The sequence below is a fragment of the Leptidea sinapis genome, chromosome 9, assembly GCF_905404315.1.
Source record: "Leptidea sinapis chromosome 9, ilLepSina1.1, whole genome shotgun sequence".
NCBI classification, from domain to species: domain Eukaryota; kingdom Metazoa; phylum Arthropoda; class Insecta; order Lepidoptera; family Pieridae; genus Leptidea; species Leptidea sinapis.
In genome coordinates, this window is record NC_066273.1 from 8783830 (window position 1) to 8805141 (window position 21312).

General features: G+C 35.4%; 1 protein-coding gene across 1 annotated transcript in view; it reads right to left on the minus strand.

The window, feature by feature from the left end:
• Positions 1-21312, minus strand: part of LOC126966218 (uncharacterized) — a 229257-nt gene that overhangs the window by 135710 nt on the left and 72235 nt on the right. Inside the window, exons 2-3 of the mRNA XM_050810162.1 lie at positions 18720-19035; positions 15559-16802 (exon numbers count right to left, since the gene is read on the minus strand). Coding sequence (XP_050666119.1) covers positions 15559-16802; positions 18720-19035 — 1560 coding nt within the window. The remainder of the gene's footprint in view (positions 1-15558; positions 16803-18719; positions 19036-21312) is intronic.

Consider the following 21312-nt stretch of genomic DNA (forward strand, 5'->3'; position numbering starts at 1 on the left):
AGGATAGATAGGTTATTGAAAACGGCCGTAAAGCGAAAACTGATTGCAAACATAATCTTGTAACTAGTTCTAGTAGGCTTCATAAGATACATAATAGCTTTAAGGGTAAATGTATACACTTCTATAATAAAGTCCCAGCCACTGTTCAGGCATTATCTATAAATAAATTATTAATGTTTTATAAAAAAAATGGCTCTGTCGTACAATCCTATTAGGTACTCCACTGTTGATTATCTAAATGATCGGACAGCCTAGATTGTGATTATTTTATAACGATAGAAATGACTGTACAATATTGTATATTTTTATTGAAAAGAGCGCAAAAAACGAACGCTGGGAGAGTTTCTTGCGCCGCTTCTTCTCTCTCAGAGCGCCATTTATTTCCGAAGCGGTAGTAGTATCTAGTAGTTATAAGAAATGACATCAAAAAGAATTTTAAAGGAATCAATTTTGAGAAAATAAAAAAATGCCTAATATATAGCAAAGTTTGAAAGTAGACTCTGAGAATGATTCAGCATGACCCCAGAGAATTTATTCTTAGAATTGAATCGAAGGGTATAATTGTGCATTATAACAGAAATGCAATGGGATTGAACTACGTACAATGGACCGGATGTTGCGTGGAGTGTGGACATCAGCCTAGTACAATAATCAGGCCAGGTGAACTTCCGGTGCTCATACATGCTGTACTACAATCATACTAAAAACGTTTTGCGGTACAATACGCAATATTTGAACAATGTACTTTATGAGAATTTGTTCATAAAGAGCCTTAAATCAAAATAGATTCAAAAATTTACTATCAATGATCTTTAAAAAAAAATAAGTAAACATACAGTATCAATAGTTAAAAACACTTATATATTTTTTAAACTTATATTCGAATTTTCCTTTCGTCTTTGATAATCATTCAATTTTTCAAAAATTATAACGCAACTACAACTTGATTTAGTTTAAATACTGCCATTGAATTGTTCTATAATTTAATAATTTATTTATTGTAAAATTCAACTAAGTATTTGTATACAAAGAGCTATTTAAAGTATTTCTAGCAGCATTTAAAAAAAGATGTAACAAGCTGTAAGTTTGAAAAAAATTATTACTAGCTAGTATTGTTTACCGAAGAATTTTGACGACCACTGCTTATGGCGGCGACGTAGGTCGGGTCGTTCCCTTCCCTAAAATATATTCGAGAGAGGCGATGACTAGTCCATCACTGTCCATGCTTCATGCTCGTGAACGGGCGCTACTTCTGGTAGCTGGACGATCCTCTCAAGTTTGTGTCATGTTTTTTTTTATTTTCTTTATTTTTTTTAAATTAATGTTATTATACATTTTTTTTTCATATATTATATATAATAACTAATAAAATGCTCCCATAATGCCTTTATTTGATTATAGAACGTGTGCCCCTGAGTTGACGCCGGTGCTAACGCGTTTATTCCGGCACTCTTATTCCAAAGGCGTAGTCCCTGACTCATGGAAGTCAGCCCTTGTCCATCCCATCCAAAAAAAAGGAGACAGTTCGGATCCGGCGAACTACAGGCCTATTGCTATCACCTCCCTGCTCTCCAAAATCATGGAGAGCATAATTAGCCGCCAGCTTTTAGTATACCTAGAGGGTCACCAGTTGATCAACGACTGACAGTACGGCATCCGGCATGGACGGTCGGCAGGTGATCTTCTGGTATACCTAACACATAGATGGGCGGCGGCTATTGAAAGCAAGGGGGAAGACCTGGCAGTTAGCCTGGATATAGCGAAGGCCTTTGATCGTGTATGGCACAAGGCGCTCCTCTCAAAACTCCCATCATTTGGGCTTCCCGAGAGCTTGTGCAAGTGGACCTCCAGCTTCCTCACTGGGCGTAGCATACAGGTCGTTGTCAACGGATATTGCTCGAACCCGAAGCCCGTGAATGCTGGAGTGCCCCAAGGCTGTGTGCTATCTCCTACGCTGTTTCTTCTGCATATCAATGATATGTTGGACACCTCCAACAAGCATTGCTATGCAGATGACAGCACTAGTGATGCCGTATACACGGGCCATGCAGGTCTCTCTCGGGAAATCGTCGACCAGTGCCGGAAGAAACTTGTGTTTTCTATCGAGTCCTCTCTCGAGAAGGTCGCGGAATGGGGTAAATTGAACCTTGTCCAATTTAACCCCCAGAAGACTCAAGTTTGCGCGTTTACCACTAAAAAACCCCCATTTGTCGTATCACCGCTCTTCGAGAACACTTCTCTTAAAGCCGCGCCTAGTATTGGAATACTGGGTCTCGAAATCTCGAGCGATTGCCAATTCCGTGGCCATCTGGAGGGCAAAGCCAAATTGGCTTCGAAGAAGCTGGGCGTCATCAATAGAGCACGGCAATACTTCAAGCCGGCTCACATTCTAGCGCTCTACAAAGCAAAGGTCCGGCCACACATGGAGTATTGCTGTCATCTCTGGTCTGGTGCACCCCAGTATCTGCTCGATCCATTTGACCGCGTGCAACGTAGAGCGGCTTGAATTGTCGGGGACTCAGTGCTCTGTGAACGGCTGGATCACTTGGCGTTGCGTAGAGACGTCGCTTCATTGTGTGTCTTCTACAGCATTTATCACGGGGAGTGTTCCGAAGAGCTGTTTAACCTGATTCCTGCCGCAGAATTTCACCTTCGCACGACACGCCACAAGTTAGGATATCATCCCCACCATCTGGATGTGTGGCGGTCCTCCACAGTGCGGTTTTTAAGAAGCTTTCTCCCTCGTGCTACAAAGCTGTGGAATGAGCTTCCTTATGCGGTGTTTCCGGGATGATACGACATGGGTACCTTCAAAAAAAGCGCGTACACCTTCCTTAAAGGCCGGCAACGCTCTTGTGATTCCTCTGCTGTTGCAAGACAATGTGGGCGGCGGTGATCACTTAACACCAGGTGACCCGTACGCTCGTTTGTCCTCCTATTCCATAAAAAAAATTGATTTACGGTATGTGTAGATTGATGCATGTACTGTATTGTAATATATGTGTGTACCTACTCAATAATTATGTTTTTACTTATTAATTTTAAAAAATTTGACATACTCTTGTAAGGCATTTAGTAATAGGGTATATGCATGAATATTAAAAATACTTAAATTTGATTTTTTACATCCTAAAAATTATCAAACACATCAAATTATAGATAAAAACATTCTTATTCAATTAAAAAATAAATATTCTTTCCCGGCAAGATATTTCGACCATTCAAACGCGCCATCTTGCGCGGGGTTTCTGTGACATCAGAGTCTATATTGTACTAATAAATATATGGCCGGTTTTTTCCTTCGGTTATACTGCGAAAAGTACTGATACAGACAAGCTCAATATTTACTATACTCGTAGTATAGTAAAGATTGAGCTTGGCTGTCATTTCACATAATAATGTTTGTTGATGGGATATAAAATACATTATAGTCACGTAAGTAGTACATTCTATTATTTACACGAAGGTCACAACTATTAAAATATATCCGAGGCTCCTCTCGTGACAGCTTGGGACCTGTTCACAGTAACCTTCATCTTACCTACATACATACAATTTATATTTTTATGGGAATGTTTTAACTTCAGAACGTATACATTTGGTGACATTTTCTAAGCCACCTACATTAATAAGTATTAGAGTCTCTTAGCTGAGCCGTTAAATTTAATTAAATTATAAATTTATTACTCAATCGATTTGAAGTTAGCACTTAATTTACGATCGGCTTTAAGTTTTGTAAGTTTATAAGCGTGTTGAAGCGATGTATAATATAAATCCCTCCCGGTGCCCACAACATAATGTTATAATCGTTAATTGCTCCGACTTGGCTATAAAAGTATGTCATTACAAGTTATGTTCTAAGGAGTATTAATGAATGTGTGGTGTGATCAATATCTTTTTTATGATTGAGCAAGCGACTCGGGTTAGTTAGTTAATATAATATAAGTAGTTAATAATTGTTAACTAACAATTTAAACTTGCTGCAAAATGAAATGTGAATAACACAAGTAAAATTTGAAAACAAATTTTTATGAACTATACGAGACTCGAACCCGCAACCTGTCCAACGTACCGAACCGTTCGAGTGATGTATCGTTGATATATTTTGAATGCATTGTTCAACTCTTAGGGTCGTAATACTCGTTTTCAAATATTATTTGTGTAATTAATCCCAGAAGGTAAGGAACTAAAACATAGCAAATTTACTAGCTGATTCGTAAGCTGTAGTATTATTATCGGTGTTAGTCTGGAGTCGCATAGAGTATAGGTGCTCTCACTTCAAAGGCCGGCAGCTGCACATCTCATGACCTGGTGGTGCGAAGGTCTGTCGTCCACCACCTTCAATTTTTTTAAGAAAATAAGGGACGAGACGAGCAGAACGTTCCGCTGATGGTAATTGATAAGCCCTGCATTACAATACAGGATTCTTGAAAATCCCCATAAATTCCGAGCGGCACTACAATTGCGCCCGTCACTTTGAGACATAAGATGTTAAGTCTTATTTGCCCAGTAATTTCACTAGCTACGGCGCCCTTCAGACCGAAATACAGTAATGCTTACACATTACTGCTTCACGGCAGAAATAGGCGCAGTTGTGCCAGATTATGGTACCCATAATCTGGCTGGCATCCTGCGCAAAGGAGCCTCCCACTGGATTACATCCTTTATATAAATGTAAGAAGTGTAGACGTCAGGACCGTGATAATGCAGGTCTATCATTTCTGCCGCTCCCTTTGGGATGATGTATCTCTATGATAATAATAAAATAATTCTCACCTGTTCTCTCCATATAAATTATAAATACTCCTGTGGGGAATGAGTGTGTGGGAAGACCATACAAAAGGAGGTGTGATGTTATTTTAAGAACCGGAGGAACTGAATGGATGGAAACAAGGAAGGTAAAGAAGAATGGAAGAGACTGTGGTGTAGTTTTATCAGTGTTTTAATTAGAAACTGCTACAATAACATTAGAATACAAAGGTATTTTTCGCCACAACATACAAGACTATAATAGCCCAGATAGGACATTGGGTGATCCGGAAAGCAGAAAACCCCAGTTCGAATCCAGATGTCCTATTAGTTTTTTTTGGTCAAGTTTTGTACCTTCTTAAAAATCCGAGCAAGGTTTAGTCGTCCAGGTACTAATAAGTAAAATGATGGTCCAAAGTCTACCGCCACATATTCACTACAGTCGACTGTTCACCACAACGCTGTTGCAAGAAGTAAGTCATTATTAAAGTATACTTTTTATCGAAGCACGATCCTGGCTATTATATGTAATTATTCAAATAGTTCTTGAACAATGACATCATAGAGACCTCTGCTTTCTCAATTCTAAAATGTGACTCATTGTAGAGAAAGACTAAAGCGAGCCAGACATTCCTATCTGAACTATAGCCGAGAATCCCATTGTGATTACCGAACAATTTATAACCTCTTCTAGTAAGCTACTACAACGTACTCCGCAATAAAACCATTGTTACTAAATCATGAATCATACAAATAAAATAGAGATGCATGAATACTGTCGCCCTTTTGTGCCCTAAACACTCGGAGGCGGGAGGGTCCTCATAATATTATTATAGTGAGTGTCGCTGTGGGACATTCTCAATAAGTAGCCAGTACGTACAACGCTCATTTTCTTGTTTGAAATTTCATTTTAACGAGAGAAAGTTGTATTGATTTTACATAACAACTCAGGTGTAACAACCGTAAGTTGCCATTGAAGTGGTCGCGGACGTTGCTTGAACGAACGTTTAATATATTGTTTATATTGAGCAGTGCATGTGCACGCGTGCATTAATTAGATAAGTATTTTTCTCCAGTGATATGTCTAGCTTAATACAAGTATTTCAACCCAACAATTTGGAAAACATAAAAAACGTAAGTAATTATACTACTTGGACAAAGTTTGCAATGACTAATTATGATAGTAATCACGACCATCATGTTCACGAGGCATCCTTACACAAACAATGAATTCAGGCTCTATGGTGCATCCAATATACGATAATTTATAGTTATACATTTGATTCTTTATGAAATAATTTATATTATTTAAACTCGACTCATATATTTGATGCAGCACCTTACAAACTAATTTGTTATGTATATTACAGCCATTGTAAAATACTCTATTTGATTGAAGAGAGTGGCCGTTGAGTTTCTTGTATTATGATCTTCTAATGAGCTCAACTTTTTACAAACATTATGGTAATATCAGTAATTTAAAAGAAATATTTGTAGTGACGATTCAAAAGCACTTACTTTAAGCCTAATTGAATAAAGTTATATTTGACTTTGACTTAAAGCAAAACAAAAATAACTTCTTTTGCTTCATCAAAGATAACTTATATCGTAGTGATTATTTTCATCAGCAGCTGACAATAATTGTCCAATGAAAAACTGTTTCAATAAACCCGGATTTACAGTATAGTATAGTAGTATACCCCAATAGCTAAAAGGCATGGAATATAAAATAACATTGTATATTACAAAATATATTCATTTAAGCCCCAAATACGCAATTTACAGATAAAAAATTATCACATGGCTGGTGTCAATAGTTCTTCATTAAAGTTCTTCATGTTGTCACCGCAAATTTACCCCCTTATTCATAATAGTCTGCTAACTTAAAGCATTGCTAATTCTCACTCTGTCTTCTTCTATTGACCTAAGTCAGAATGAGAAAAAACACTCCTTAGCGGCTGTTTAAAGTTAGCAGACCATTATGAATAAGGGGGTTAAACTTTGTACAATAAAAAAACAATTTGTCGCTATCAAAACTCCTATGCTACACTAGTCCTCGATGCAACTTACCTGCATGTTTTACATAAAGAATAACCTAATTAGTGAAGTAAAAAAATGCGAAAATTTTAAATACTCAAGATTTTACTATGATTGTGTTATTGTGCCACGTGTTTCATAGATCCCCTCTTGTCCCTAAATATACCATTGATTTTTTTTATGGAACAGGAGGACAAACGAGCGTACCTGGTGTTAAATGATCACCACCGCCCACATTCTCTTGTAACGTTAGAGGAATCACAGGAGCATTGCTGGCCTTTAAGGAAGTTGTACGCGCTTTAACGGTGTACCGCCACACATCCATATGGTGGGGATGATATCCCAATTGGCAGGAGTAATTCCAGGTGAAACAGGTCTTCGGAACTTCCCGTGATAATTGCGGTAGAAGACACACAATTAAGCGACGTCTCTACACAACGCCAAGTGATCCAGCCAATTCGAGGTGCTCTGCGTTGATGAAATGGATCGAGCTGCTACTGGGGTGCGCCAGACCAGAGATGTCAGCAATACTCCATATGTGGCTGGACCTGCGCTTTGTAGAGCGCTAGAATGTGGTTCGGCTTGAAGTATTGCCGTGCTCTATTTATGACACCCAACTTCTTCGAAACCAATTTGGCTTTGCCCTCCAGATGACCGCGGAGTTGGCAACCACTCGAGATTTCAATATTTCGCGTAGATTTAATAAAACTTGTAGCGATTTCATCATATTAGTTGTAAAAGATGCGTTAGGAAGATTGTTTCACATTTCTGAGGCGCCTGGATTTAAAACAAAGCATAAAATGTGTGAAATATATCTGAAGAAAAGCCGCATTACCGCGTCGGTCGGAGAAACCGCGTAGAAAGCTGGTCCGCGGTCACAGACAGGTAATCAATACGCATTAGCTGAGGTCATAAAATAAAGACCAATTACAAAGTCATTGAAGGGCAAAGGTCCTCCGAGTACGGAGTACCAATATCACAAGAAACTTGAATGGCGACTTCTGGTGGCTTTCGTTTTTAAAGAACACGCAAGAGGAAATAGCGTGCTCCCGATTCGTTCATTCCTACTTTATATTTTAATGATGCTTTTATTCATTAAAATTGCATTTCATGAATATTTTTCTTTATTAGTTCAGACTGTAGGTATAACCTACACATAACACAAGATCAATAATCAAATCCGAAAACAATAATCGATCGTAAATTTAAGATTATTTAGAGTCCAGATTTTATGTCATTGGTCAAACAATCCTAAGTCTGCATTTTAATATGGTAATATTAATTTCCAATAACAGCAATCTCTCACGTATAAATAAAATTGGTGTGTCTGTCTGTAATATTGACCGTTACGGTTACTGAACGCTAAGTACGGTGGTACATACACCAAAAAAACATTTTTTACAATTTTTGTCTGTCCGTCTGTTTGTTCCGGTTAATCTCTGAAACGGCTGGAACCATTTGGACGGGACTTTTATTGGCAGGTAGCTAATGTAATAAGGAGTTACTTAGGCTTGCCGGGTCAGCTAGTACATTAATACAAAATCTATCTAAAATTCCAATTCGCATTCCCACAGATGAATTGAATAAATAGATGAACATAGTCATCAAGATGTTTTAAATAATTAAATGAGGAATTGTTTAAAAATGTTGGAATATCAACCTCGGGTCAACAACTTAAAATTGTGGTTTTAAATAGAATGCGGTCGATACTCAATGTCAAATACCTTCAAAACGAGGCAAGCGTGCCAGGCTTGTAGGATGAGTATATATCAGTGAAATACACGAATTTAAAAATCCAAAGCGGTATAATCAGATGCTTTGGCCATGTCGAGAGAATGAATGAAGAACGATAGACGAAGAAAGTGTGTAAGGCCAGTGTGAATGAAAGTGTTGGAAGGGGTAGACCTAGGCGGACGTTTCGAGATCAAATCAGGGACGTCTTGGCCAGAGGCCAAAAGGCTAGGTCAAGAGTACCCTGAACTGAAGAGCATGTATGAAGGGAATATTGAAAGTGGACGAAGCGACACAAGTATGTAAGGATCGTAGCAAGTGGAAAGAAGTGGTCTCTGCCTACAGGAAAGAGGCGTGATTGCGATAGGCGTATGTATGTAAAAAATAATAATTGTGTTCAGTTTAAGACAGAACAGGGACGGTTGTTAACATTATGAATCCTCTTTTTATTTTAACACGTTTGAAATTCATGAAAAAACCCGGGAAATTGGTTCACTGATAAAAGAGAAATTATTATAAAAACTAACCAGAGTTTCTCTAAACTTTTTATTTGATAAGGTTTGCAATTCTCAAATAGATGTTAAGGCCAGGTTAACAGAATCATAACTTTTATTACGTACTAAAAAATGTATTGATTAATAATTAATTAATTGTATGTATTATAAAACAATTATTACGCGTAAAGGAATAAATATAATTGACGATAAAGGTCGTATTAAATAAAGATAGATCTTATTTTTGATATTAGCATTTGTGATTGACAAAATTTAGGTAAAAAAATTACAATTACATTATTTTTTTTTGTAACATGGCCATTATGCATATAGAATATGAGTTTTCAAAATCAAATACACATACTGTGTTACTTTATAAGTAGACATAAGAAAGATAATGGAGAACCCCTGTTAGTAAGTGGTATCTATTGGTCATGGTGATCTGGAAACACCGGGCGAGGAATACTGTTCCAAAGCTTATTTAAAAGAAATTTATTTTCTTAAAATTGATACTATTAGAATGCTTTTTGATGTTATTTCTAACACTACCACCGCTTCGGAAACATATGGCGCTCTGAGAGAGAAGAAGCGGCGCAAGAAACTCTTACAGCATTCTTTTTTTGCGCTCTTTTTAATAAAATATACAATATTGTACTGTCATTGTTATTATCTAGTCCCAAGCTGTCCAATCACTTAGATATTCAGCTGTGGAGTAGTAGGACTTATGACAAAGCCATATTTTAGTAAAACATTCAAATTTATTTATAGATAATGCCTGAACAGTGGCTGGGACTTATTATAAAAGTGTTTACATTTACTCTCAAAGCTATTATGTATCTTATGAAGCCTACTAGAATTAGTTTCATGCAATCCCTTATTTCTAGTGTTATAATAATGAAAATCAGAATTTTCATAAATGTATTGACAATGAACAGTCATAATATTAATTTCTTTAATTTTTCTTTGAGTGTATATAACCAAGCTGATATATGGCACGAAGGGCTCTCTTTCGCAGAGCAAACACTATATCAATGTCAGCAGCATGATATACAATAGTATGATATGTTATTACAATATTTGGTAGTTTAATGTTGTTAAGTATAATTAAACATGTACTGCGTGTTTGTCAAGATGCTTCAAGAATTTATTAGCAAATCAATGCACGTAAAACGGAATAAACAATGAATAGTGAAGCAGGAATGTTTAGTGTGTTCTCATTGGTTCTCAGTCGCATCTTAATGTCCTAGATAAGCTTAATTTGCAAACGGCTCTGGCTATCTTTAAAGCTATTTACAGGTTATGCTTTGACTTTAACTACTTTGAGATTATTTAATAGATAATTAAGTTTATATGTTCACTTAGATATATATACAAAGTTTAATTATGTTACAGATTATAGTTACGGTTCTATTAAGAATGAGATTAAAATCTGTTATCTAAATATATATAAATCCAGTGTCGTGATGTTTGTTTGCAGTGAGCTTATTTAGTGAAATTTAAATTATATAATAAATAATAATTAAACATTTTTTAGATAAACTCTATTTTATCTGTCTGTTCGAGAAAAACTCAAAAACTACTGCAGCGATTTTCATGTTGTTTTCACCATTGGATAGAGTGATTCTTGAGGAAGGTTTAAGTGTATAATTTGTTAAGTTTTAGTATACATTTGTGTATACATTAATGATATTTATTGGAGATCTCCGAAAAAGATAAGCCGTCTGGAAGCTTTCAACGAAAACGCTATCGAAGCCCTTTGAGATATAACAAATTAATGTATGGTGGAATTGTGTAACTTATATACAGTGCTATAGAAAAGTCCACGATGTCATATGTCTATCTCTTAAAGATAAACATACTATATCCATTTAAATACATTCAAAATTGGTAATTATAAAGCGGTAATGTAAAAGCCGTTTGCACAAATACGATATTAATCCTTATAATTTTCTATTGGCAGAACAGCGTCTGTCAGGTCAGCTAGTATAAAATAAAGAAAAAAACGTTTAGTTCAGAACAAGCAGTAGATATTTACACGAACGCAGGCTCACTTACAAATGCTAGGCACGGCGTCGAGTCTATCACATCAATGTTCACACTCTAACACGCCTCTACATGAAACGTGACTTGCTGTTTGATACGAGTCATCGTTACGTACCTACTCAAAGTTACTCTATCTGTAGCTGAGCTGATTTTATACTAAAGTACGCAAATATATCGTTCTCAGTGAGTCTTACAGCTTTGTGCCGTTTTGGTGTCGAGACATTTGGCCTGTAGGGCCGAGAGGCGCGGAGAATGTACAAAGTACTATCTTCTCGCCTCAATAGGGCTACTGGTAACCCAAGCGCTGGCAGCTATTTGGGTCAACGGATCAGCTTAGCTATCCAAGGCGAAAATGCTGCCAGTATTCTTGATACACTTCCACTTAACGATAATGTAATCATCTTAAATCATTTATTCGTCTAGATATAATATGAAAACTGTGAAAACGTCAACAAAAATAGAGTTTAGGACTAATCACTGTTTCGAACAATTCACGCACACTACCACAAAGTGTCATACAAATCGCGAGTGTAAGACGTAGCTTGTCACGCACACTAAACTAACATTCCTGGCCTCTTTTTATCGGTTGTCTAACATCAAGAGACTCTATCTAGACGTATAAAGTATCTAAGGTAATCATAGTGTTGTTAATATAGTTTTATGTAATAAAACTACATAAAAGGAGGACAAAATGGAGTACCTTCGAGCCTGAATGACCTCACGGGTAATCAACTCTCATACTCTCAAACAATGAAAGAGGAAAGTTTATTGTGCAGTTTGGTTGTCAGAAGAAGAAAACTTATAGGAAACCGTGAAGAAGCTGTGGAGGAACGTCAATAGATTCAATGATATGGACGCAACTATTTGAATGTTATATTATGGATGTAATAATATGCCTGTAAACTTAATGATCCGCACCTAAAATAATATTTTAAAATAAAATGGCAGTTACATGTTACAGTACACATATTCAACGCTTACAAATAATGATGATTATCGATCACAGCTCAGCATTTCGATAAAAAATAGGTTAATTGTAATCACAATTTATAACAATGGAAGTTGATATCACAATCATCTATTGAGTATTGACTTGGCAAAAACATTACGAATGTGCTAATTATAAACTGATTGTAGCATTTAGTATAGACTAGCTGACCCGGTAAACGTTGTTTTGCCATATAAAGTATAATTCCCGCGATAGTTTTATCTATACTAATATTATAAAGCTGCAGTGTTTGTTTGTTTGTTTGAACGCGCTAATCTCTGGTACTACTGGTCCGATTTGAATGATTCTTTCAGTGTTGGGTAGTCCATTTATCGAGGAAGGCTATATTTGTGTTTTTTATTTTCAAAATTAGGGATCCGTAATAATATTGCTATTTTGTAACACAAGGTGTAAAATCGAAAACCTATTTTTGCGTGCGCTGCAAAAACTATTGACAATAGAACAAAATGATGTACAGGCTATAATATAGGCAATATTTTATTACTTATAAAACTATCGCGTGAATTATACTTTATATGGCAAAACAACGTTTGCCGGGTCAGCTAGTAATTAATAAATAGCCTATGTGTTATTCTGGTGTGTAAGCTATATTATTGTAAAGTTTCATCAAAATCAAAGAAGTTCAAACATACATCCAGACATACAAACTTTCACATTTATAATATTAATAGGATAATTAGATAGCTAGCATACTATTTACTCATATAGCTACATAATATATGTTCACCACTATTATGGACGGAAGAGTTCCTACATATAAAATACGATCTGTAGTTATACATCCGGACAGTAAGATAGTTTTCTGAAAACGGAAAACTAACTAATAAGGATGAATAAAGGTTTGTGTGGTTTTATGTAAACACGGTAAAAGTGATTTTTTTTTACATTATAGACATTCAACTATAAAATTTTTGGAATAATATTCCATTAAGGGTATAAAAATCTTAAAGATTAATCTTAATTTTATGCTTGGAAAATTGGAATCATGTGAGTAATAGTCTATACACTACACGGTCAGCTGCTGCGAACTAAAGGCGCCGTCCGACCGTCACGCGACATGCAACACACAGACGAAATAGTTTGAGACAATGGAATAAAAGTTTCACTTTAAAATATTTTAAGTTACTATGTGTAATAAATGAGTCAAATAAAAATATTCAGTGATTTTTTAAAATATGATATTATCTTATTTATAATCTACTAGCTGATTGATACCCGCGACTTCATCCGCGTAGATAAAGGGATTTTAAAAATAATAAGCAAGTTTGGTATTGAAGATTATTTCATGTCCTATTCTAACTCCAGTTCCCGTTTTCGCTCCCGTTCTCTACATATTATATGAATCTTATTTCGAGGAAGATTGCTATAGCAAACTAAACCTACTATTGGTATAGTAGGACGTGAATTATAGTTTTTCACAAATCCCGCGGGGATCATGGATTTTCCGGGATAAAACGCAGCCTATGTCCATTCCCAAGCTCAAGTGATATCGCTGTACCCAATTTCATCAAAATCGATTCAGTATCTCCGACGTAAAAACGTAAAAACAAATTTACACTCACATTTTTAATATAAGTAGTGATGGGGTATTGTAATACCCCATGTCAAAAATATGTCATCGCCAATACTTACTGTTACGTTTAAAATGATAAAAGTAATCTTTTGTTGCTTTTCAATTTCCCAATTTGAGCTTCAATTATAAAATATAGCATTTAGACAGCGTAATAAAAAAAAATGTGTGAAAAGAAGTCTGTAGTCAAATACAAAAAGCTAAGCGATATTATAATAATATGCATAAACATTTTACTTAAACTTTATTAAAAAACCTTAGCATCTGGATCAAAATAGTTTTCAAATGCCAATATAACATACTTAAGACCGCTATCCCAAGAAATTGCCGAAGTAGCGCATAATTGTTTCTTGTCGGTTTATCTAAAGCTTATATTTAAAAAAATAATTATATATCTACAGAGTATGAGAATAAAATTATCATATTCATTTATTTACATTTTTTTATACACAGTGCGAAAAAAAAAATCACCAAAATACCGTTAACTTTTACAGTTTGAGCCATGTTAATCATTCAATCTAGATAAAAATTGTACGAAAATTTGTTAATTAAGTTTTTTAAAGAAAATTATATATTATGTTTGTAATAAATAAAAAATGCTTCTAATTCTGAATTAAAACTATGGCGATCTCGTACGAGAGAGGTAACCTAGCTCCGCTCTATTCCTCAAGGCCGTTGGCTCGGTCCCCAGCCTTAATATGATATTCCAAGTGAAATTTCAATTCATTACAGAGTGTTAACACACAATGGAGTTAGTGTACCTCCAGAACACGTGGGCGGCGGTGGGCGGTCACTTGTTTCATTACAAACCTTACACTATAATTACAATATACTTTATTGAATATTTTATCCATATTTAATGGGAAGTTGCTCGTGAAGATAAAATTTATCGAAGTAGGCGTTACTTTGCGGAAATCCATAATTATCCAAATGATTTGAGTTTTCTTTAGTGTTAATTCCGCCAATATTTGTCTATATATGAGTCTCGTGCCAGATTTTGGCGACTCAATATGTCCTGAGGATGCCTCGTGTAGAGTAGACGAAACACGTGTCGAATTGTTTAAAGACAAATATTGGCGGAATTAACACTAAAGAAAACTCAAATCATTTGGATAAGGGTGAAAATATTTATAAGAACCATTTTAGCGTCCTTAAAATTACTCAAGTAGTTTGACCTGACTTTGCTCAGGCTGTGTTTGATGATATAAGTTATAAAATGAAACGCGTTGTTCTACTTTCATACAAAAGTAAACAACATTAAATTAGGCTTAAATATGTATATATTTATAAATCATTATTATTTTTGTAGCGATGTATATATTTCATCAATAAAAAACAGACACTTTTTAAGATCGATTAATTAGATAGTTTTCTGTTAAAAATCGAAACACAAAAAATTAAAATATTTCCTCTTCAAATTTTTAGAGTTTCTTATCTTGAGTATTTATTATATTCTGCCTATAAATGCATTATTATTTCAATATTCATACCTCAAGCCACAATCGATATATTATATCCACAAATAAATGTAACTATCTCCGTTTCAACAGTAAATAAACTCCCGTGAAAGCCGCAGATATTTCATAGCTGTCCGGCAATAAACATTTTACCGATGCCTAAATTGCCACAAGTGCTGAAGCGGCGTGTTAGTGGCGAGGAAACAATGCCTGCAATCATCGAGAGAGAGTTACACGGGCTCTCTTCCGCTCCATTAGCATTGAATAGCAGCGGCGCGTGCGCATGTCCCTCGTGTCATTGTCACACCGACTCCAGCTGAATCAAGCCACGATACACTTCGAGTATTGTTCGCCATTCCACGGTAATTAATGTAATGGATGGACATTCCTGCGGCGCAACATCTCATCCACGCTTAAATTTAATAAATTATACGCAGATAAAGACATAATAAGTTTTAAAACACTCACCGGTAATTCCAAATAGTCAACGATCGAATACTTGGCTGCTCCGCGTCGGATGTCTGCCAGTGCAGCAAAATGTTCGTCTCTTTTCATCTTTCGCCGCAACAACGCCCGAGCGAACGGATAAGCGGACAGATATTCACTATAAACATCCATTAATTCACCCATAAACAGTTGTTTCAATAGAATAGTGCTCTCGTTGATTTCAACTTCCGTGGGCGGGGCGGGCAGTTCTCTACACTTAATCAACTCCGGTATACACTTAGAAGCGAAAGTACTTATCCCACTTGTAGACTCACAAGACGTATACGCGCCGGTTGAATCACTCGAACCGCACTTCGAAAATGGAAAAGCGGATGAGGTTCCGCTTTTTTCACTGCTCGTAGAACTCTGACGCGTCGTGATCGACTTTTCATCGAAGTCCGGATATTGTGGTTCAGATTGACTTTCTGTCGATGGAGATGATTCAGCGGCATTATTATACGCGCCATTTTTAATGCAATCATATAGATCTTCTATGGATTCGTAGGGAGTTATGCTGCCACATGAATCCCTTTCGACGTCACGCAATGTTTCATATATTTCATCATTGCGGCGGGTAGCAATTGGTGTTATAGCAGATTCGGATCTACTTCGCTTAACGTTTGGGACTTGGTCGTAGCCGAAGTCAGCAGGATTGAGAAAGTTCCATCTTACGTTTGACCATACATTTTCTGTTATGTCGGCGGATATTCTATGATCTGCACAACATTGTCCTCCAGTCTTCAGGGTAACAGTTGCAATATTGTCAATTTTATCGATTTCGGAACAGCCAACAATATTATCATTTGTTTCTACAGGAATATCAACTAAGACTCTACGATGAGGGCCTTCAACCGAAGATGATGTTGATCTGCTATCCTCATCAAGTTTCCGGTTCGACGGATGATCATTAATCGAGCTCATAGCTTCAGATACCGAGTCTACATCATGTTGAGAAATAATTCCTTCTTTTATCATCTCTGTGAGAAGGCTTTTCGAATCTTCGTCTTTACTTTCCTCGTGTATTTGGTTAACGACCTTAGTGTCCTCATGTTTATTGTTTAGTAATCCAGAGTCAATGTATTTTCTCATCCGTTCTGTCAAGGCTTCACTAGCTTCAGATATTGATTCGAGATAGTAGAAAAGCAAATGATATTCTTCTGAAGTTAGGACAGATGCTCTCAATAAAGGTTTTCCGTAAAGTTCTAATGCTGAGCATAGCGTTGAAGCTGAAACAAATACAAAAGTTTTGTTAAAATATAAATAAAACTGATACAGAAGGCTTATGTATACACGTAGATAGTGTTTGGTAATCAGAGGTGCCAAATAGTAAATTATATGAGCTTTATTTGCTTATAGTGAAAGGTTACAAATTTGTATTAAAATTTTAGGTACTTCTTATATTAAAATAGCCCAATTCAAATTCAAATATTCTTATTCAAAATAGGTTATGATATCACTTATACCACCCATTCCAAAAAGAACGGGCGCAATAAAAAATATGGTTTCAAATTAATATCGTAGAATTAAACTTATTATTTAATAGCCTGAAGGTGGTCGCTCCATTCCCAATCTGTGGTATCAAATCTTTCGAATTTCGTAATACATTTGTATTGAACATTTTCTGGGATCTTGTTGTAAAAGCAAAGACTTAGTAACTCGACTTAGCCAAGTAGTAGGCAATATAAGCTAATGTATGTGCTTGGTGTTAACATTATGGTTATGACAGTTTCTAGCAAATTCAATTATGTGCCTATGTACATACATAACATTATCAAGAATATATTGACAAGCAACAGTCAAGATGTTAATTTTATTTTAATTTAACTCAATGATTCTTTAGGACCTAAGTTATAAATAGCCCTCTTTTGCAGCACAAAGATTGTATTAATACTGGCAGCGTTGCCCCATAGCAATATACCATAGGACATAATACTATGAAAATAACTAAAGTATACTAGTCGCGCCGTATCTATGTCAGTTAATTGTCTAATCTTTTTAACCGCGTATGCTGCAGAACTAAGTCTGTTCGCCAATCCTTCAATATGGGGGCCCCATTGTAATTGGACTTTATATCGCTGTAGAACAAACTTTTCAAATCAATTAAAAGTGATTTTCTACTATTTAGTTCGGCTTATTGATTAGATATTATTTTAGTTAAATTAAACATTCTTCAGGTGAGTTCTTTCATTTTGTCGTATGTACCCGTCGTAAAATGAAAAACCCTATTTTCTGTTACTTATATATTTCTACCGGCTTACATAATATTATCCTTTTTATGGTAGGAGGATTAACTTTATTGTATCATTAGTATGAAGATCACAAATGCCTGCATAAGCTTTGCATACGAGTAGGTTCTGCGAAAGATTACCGGACAATAGTAATGGTATGCGTACACGTTTCAATATTGCCAAACCGCTTTCTACAAACAGTTCGCTCATGGAATACGTAATAGGCATCGCTTGCTATAACCAACTATAAGGAAAGTGACGGAATTATTGTTTTCATACATTAAGCTATTTGTCTCGTCAGTATTTGATCTTGTTGTATGCGAGTTTCATTCATGCGCAAACTAAATAAATGTACCTTCAATTATTCATGTCTTTGTACATAGAGGATGTACTTCGTTTTTGTTTTTGATGGTTGTGACTATGAAGGTTTTCTGCATAATTATCTTTATATATATCTTATAATATATATAAATTACGTGACACGTTGTTTGTCCGCGATGAACTCCTAAATTAATGAACGGATTTCAATGAGTATTACTTCATGGAGTGCAGTTTAGTCCAACTTGAGAGATAGGATAGTTTTTATTTCGATTTGAGACCCAGAATTATTTTTAATTCCAATATTTATTTGTATGGACAAATTTTCTACGAGAGAATTTATTGACGCACGGTTTGACTGTTCTGCTGTGAAACAATTTCATTATAACAACAGGAGCATTTTTTACGAAATAATTCTTGATATTATGAAATATTATTGACAAATTAATAAAAAAAAAACAGTATTTTATTATGTACAGAACAATGTCTGTCGGGTCGGATAGCTTTTATATTTCGTACACTCGAATGGATAAGTGGATATGTGATATTTATTTATTGATGCAAAGGCATGATTTAAATGTACATAACGATATCTACCATATATTTTCTCCAATTCAAGAAAGCATTCCAAGTCCTTTCCATCCCAAGGTGTCGGTTCACATTCCGCAACGATCACCTCTCCTTCTAGGTGAACCGCCGGCGCTCTGGGGTCTACTGGTGCCTTGGACCCTCCCAGAAACAGAAGGACTGTTGGAGGCGCCGTGGTTTCTTCAGGCGGGGGTAGAGGACCAGCGATAGGCAGAAGTAGAGGTGGTGATAGAGGCCCGCTTGGCAGACCAGCTATTACCATGCCTGCCTCTTGAAGTGGCTCATTTATCACTTCAGCAACTGTACTGTTGGTCCAAACTGTCACCTGCAACAATCGACGCATATATTAACATGACAAGCCCATTTTTTACTGAATGTAGGACGAGCCAGTCTGAGGGTCATCTGACAGAACCAACACTTGGAGAATCACAGAAGCTTTGTCGGCTTATTGTTTCAGCAATATTACTTGTCAGCTCACTATTAATTTCAACATCACAGACTTGTTAGCGAGTAAGATAACTATTTACTGTCTAAGAAGTTAGTTTCGTATAGCAGTCGCAAGGTGTACTGTTAAGTTTTTTTTTATTTATTAAACAGGAAGCCAACGTTGCATACGATAATAATCCTTATTCTAAAGCACACTCTTAAGTAGAAATATCGTTATTGTATACTTCACTTACAGGCAAAACAATACAATATATTACCTATAAATATTACAAAAAAAATACAAAAATTTAAAGAACTGAAGAGTAATACAATTAAAAAACAAAATGAACTATTAAATACATCAATGGGAGAGTAAAAATAAAAGAAAACAAATCATGCAATACAATTTTAAAACTGAAAGGTGCATTTCTAGTGTTAAACATTGAAGCGGATTGTTTGAAAATATCTAAACCTGCTTTTTTAAATACGTTGTTGTATGTATTGACTATTTATTCTAATTACTTTTAGTTATATCGCTTACACTAAGGAACAAAAACATTACTGCACCCTCAAAGTAATCAATCAATGTAGTAGTAAATGTGATACAATGCGCTGCAATTAATGATTCTTAAAAACACAAAAATTGCGCGCACAAATAAGTGCACGCACAAGGAACAGTATTACGAATTACAAAAACAAATAACTGTCAAACGGATAACACAATTCCTAAACTAAAATTAAAGTTATGTTCACTGATTAAAACAAAACAATAATTTTATATTTATGGTACGCTAAAAAGATATCAAAGACATTAAACTTTAAATCTTCTTAAATTTATAAGTAGCCATCATCGTTCTTAAGAACTTAAACTTAATCGGCTTGGGTTATCTTTGGCTGACACAAAAAAACAAAGTCCTATCCAGGAATTCTTCGAAATTTGAGAGTTACAATAGTTTGACGGTCATTTAGGTTTCTATATTATATGCATAGTTAATAATATTATTGTTGAGTTCAATAATTATAACTTTTTGGCCAATTGATATTATTGTAGAATTTGTTTTAATATTTATAGTAGGACATTTATTTATTTATTTACTTAATTGGAGACAAAAACAGAAATAAAAGATTAAATACACATTCAAATTATAACTAACTAAAATAATAACAATTGTTCCCTTGGAACTTCTCACTGAGAACATAGATGTTAAATACAAAAGCGACATCTGCACCTAACAAGCCTACACGTACAATCAACATATCAATGTTATTCAACGTGAGATTATATTGTAGTGTACATATTCTGTGAAGTGGCGCACGTTTACCAATATTGGTTCTAGTTTTAGAAACGTGGAATATTTTATATGATGTTATTATATAAGTTGTTAATATGCCTTAATTGCTCAAGCAGATTTGCAGATGATACCAAAAGCCTGAGTTGTTGCGCGTGAACGCGCATTCACATTAATTCAACTCAAATATTTTTATTCAAAATAGGATATGATATCACTTCCACCCATTCCAAAAGGTATGCCTTAGATATGAGAAGAACGGGCGCAAGAAACTCAGCGGGCTTCTTTTTTTTTTCATAAAATATATGGTTACAAAGTAATATCGTACAATTAAACTTATTATTTACTTAAGCCTGAGGGTGGTCGCTCCATTCCCAATCTGTGGTACCATTAAGAAAGTCATTTATATTACAGTAACCTTTACCACACGAACGTTTTTTAACAATTCTTTTGAATGTCGTAATATACTTGTTTTAAACATTTTCTGGGATCTTGTTGTACAAGCATAACCCACAAGAGACTTACTGACTCGACTTAGCCGAGTAGTAGGTATAGTAAGTTTATGTCTGTTCCTGGTGTTAACATTATGGTTATTACAGTTTTCAGCAAATTCACTTATATGACTATGTACTTCATAACATTATTGAGAAGCAACAGTCAAAATGTTAATTTCTTTAAATTTTACACAAATCAAATTTTATGAACGATGCGGGATTCGAACCCACGACCTCCGGCGTTCCGTGCCATTGCTCTAAACCACTGAGCTAACCGAACGGTTCATAAAATTTTGTTTTTCAAATTTTATTTGTGTATTAATGAGAAGTAGACTAGAACTAGAAGTGAGGGTTATCACTTTAAAAACATAAGAAATCTTAAAAACTTTAAAT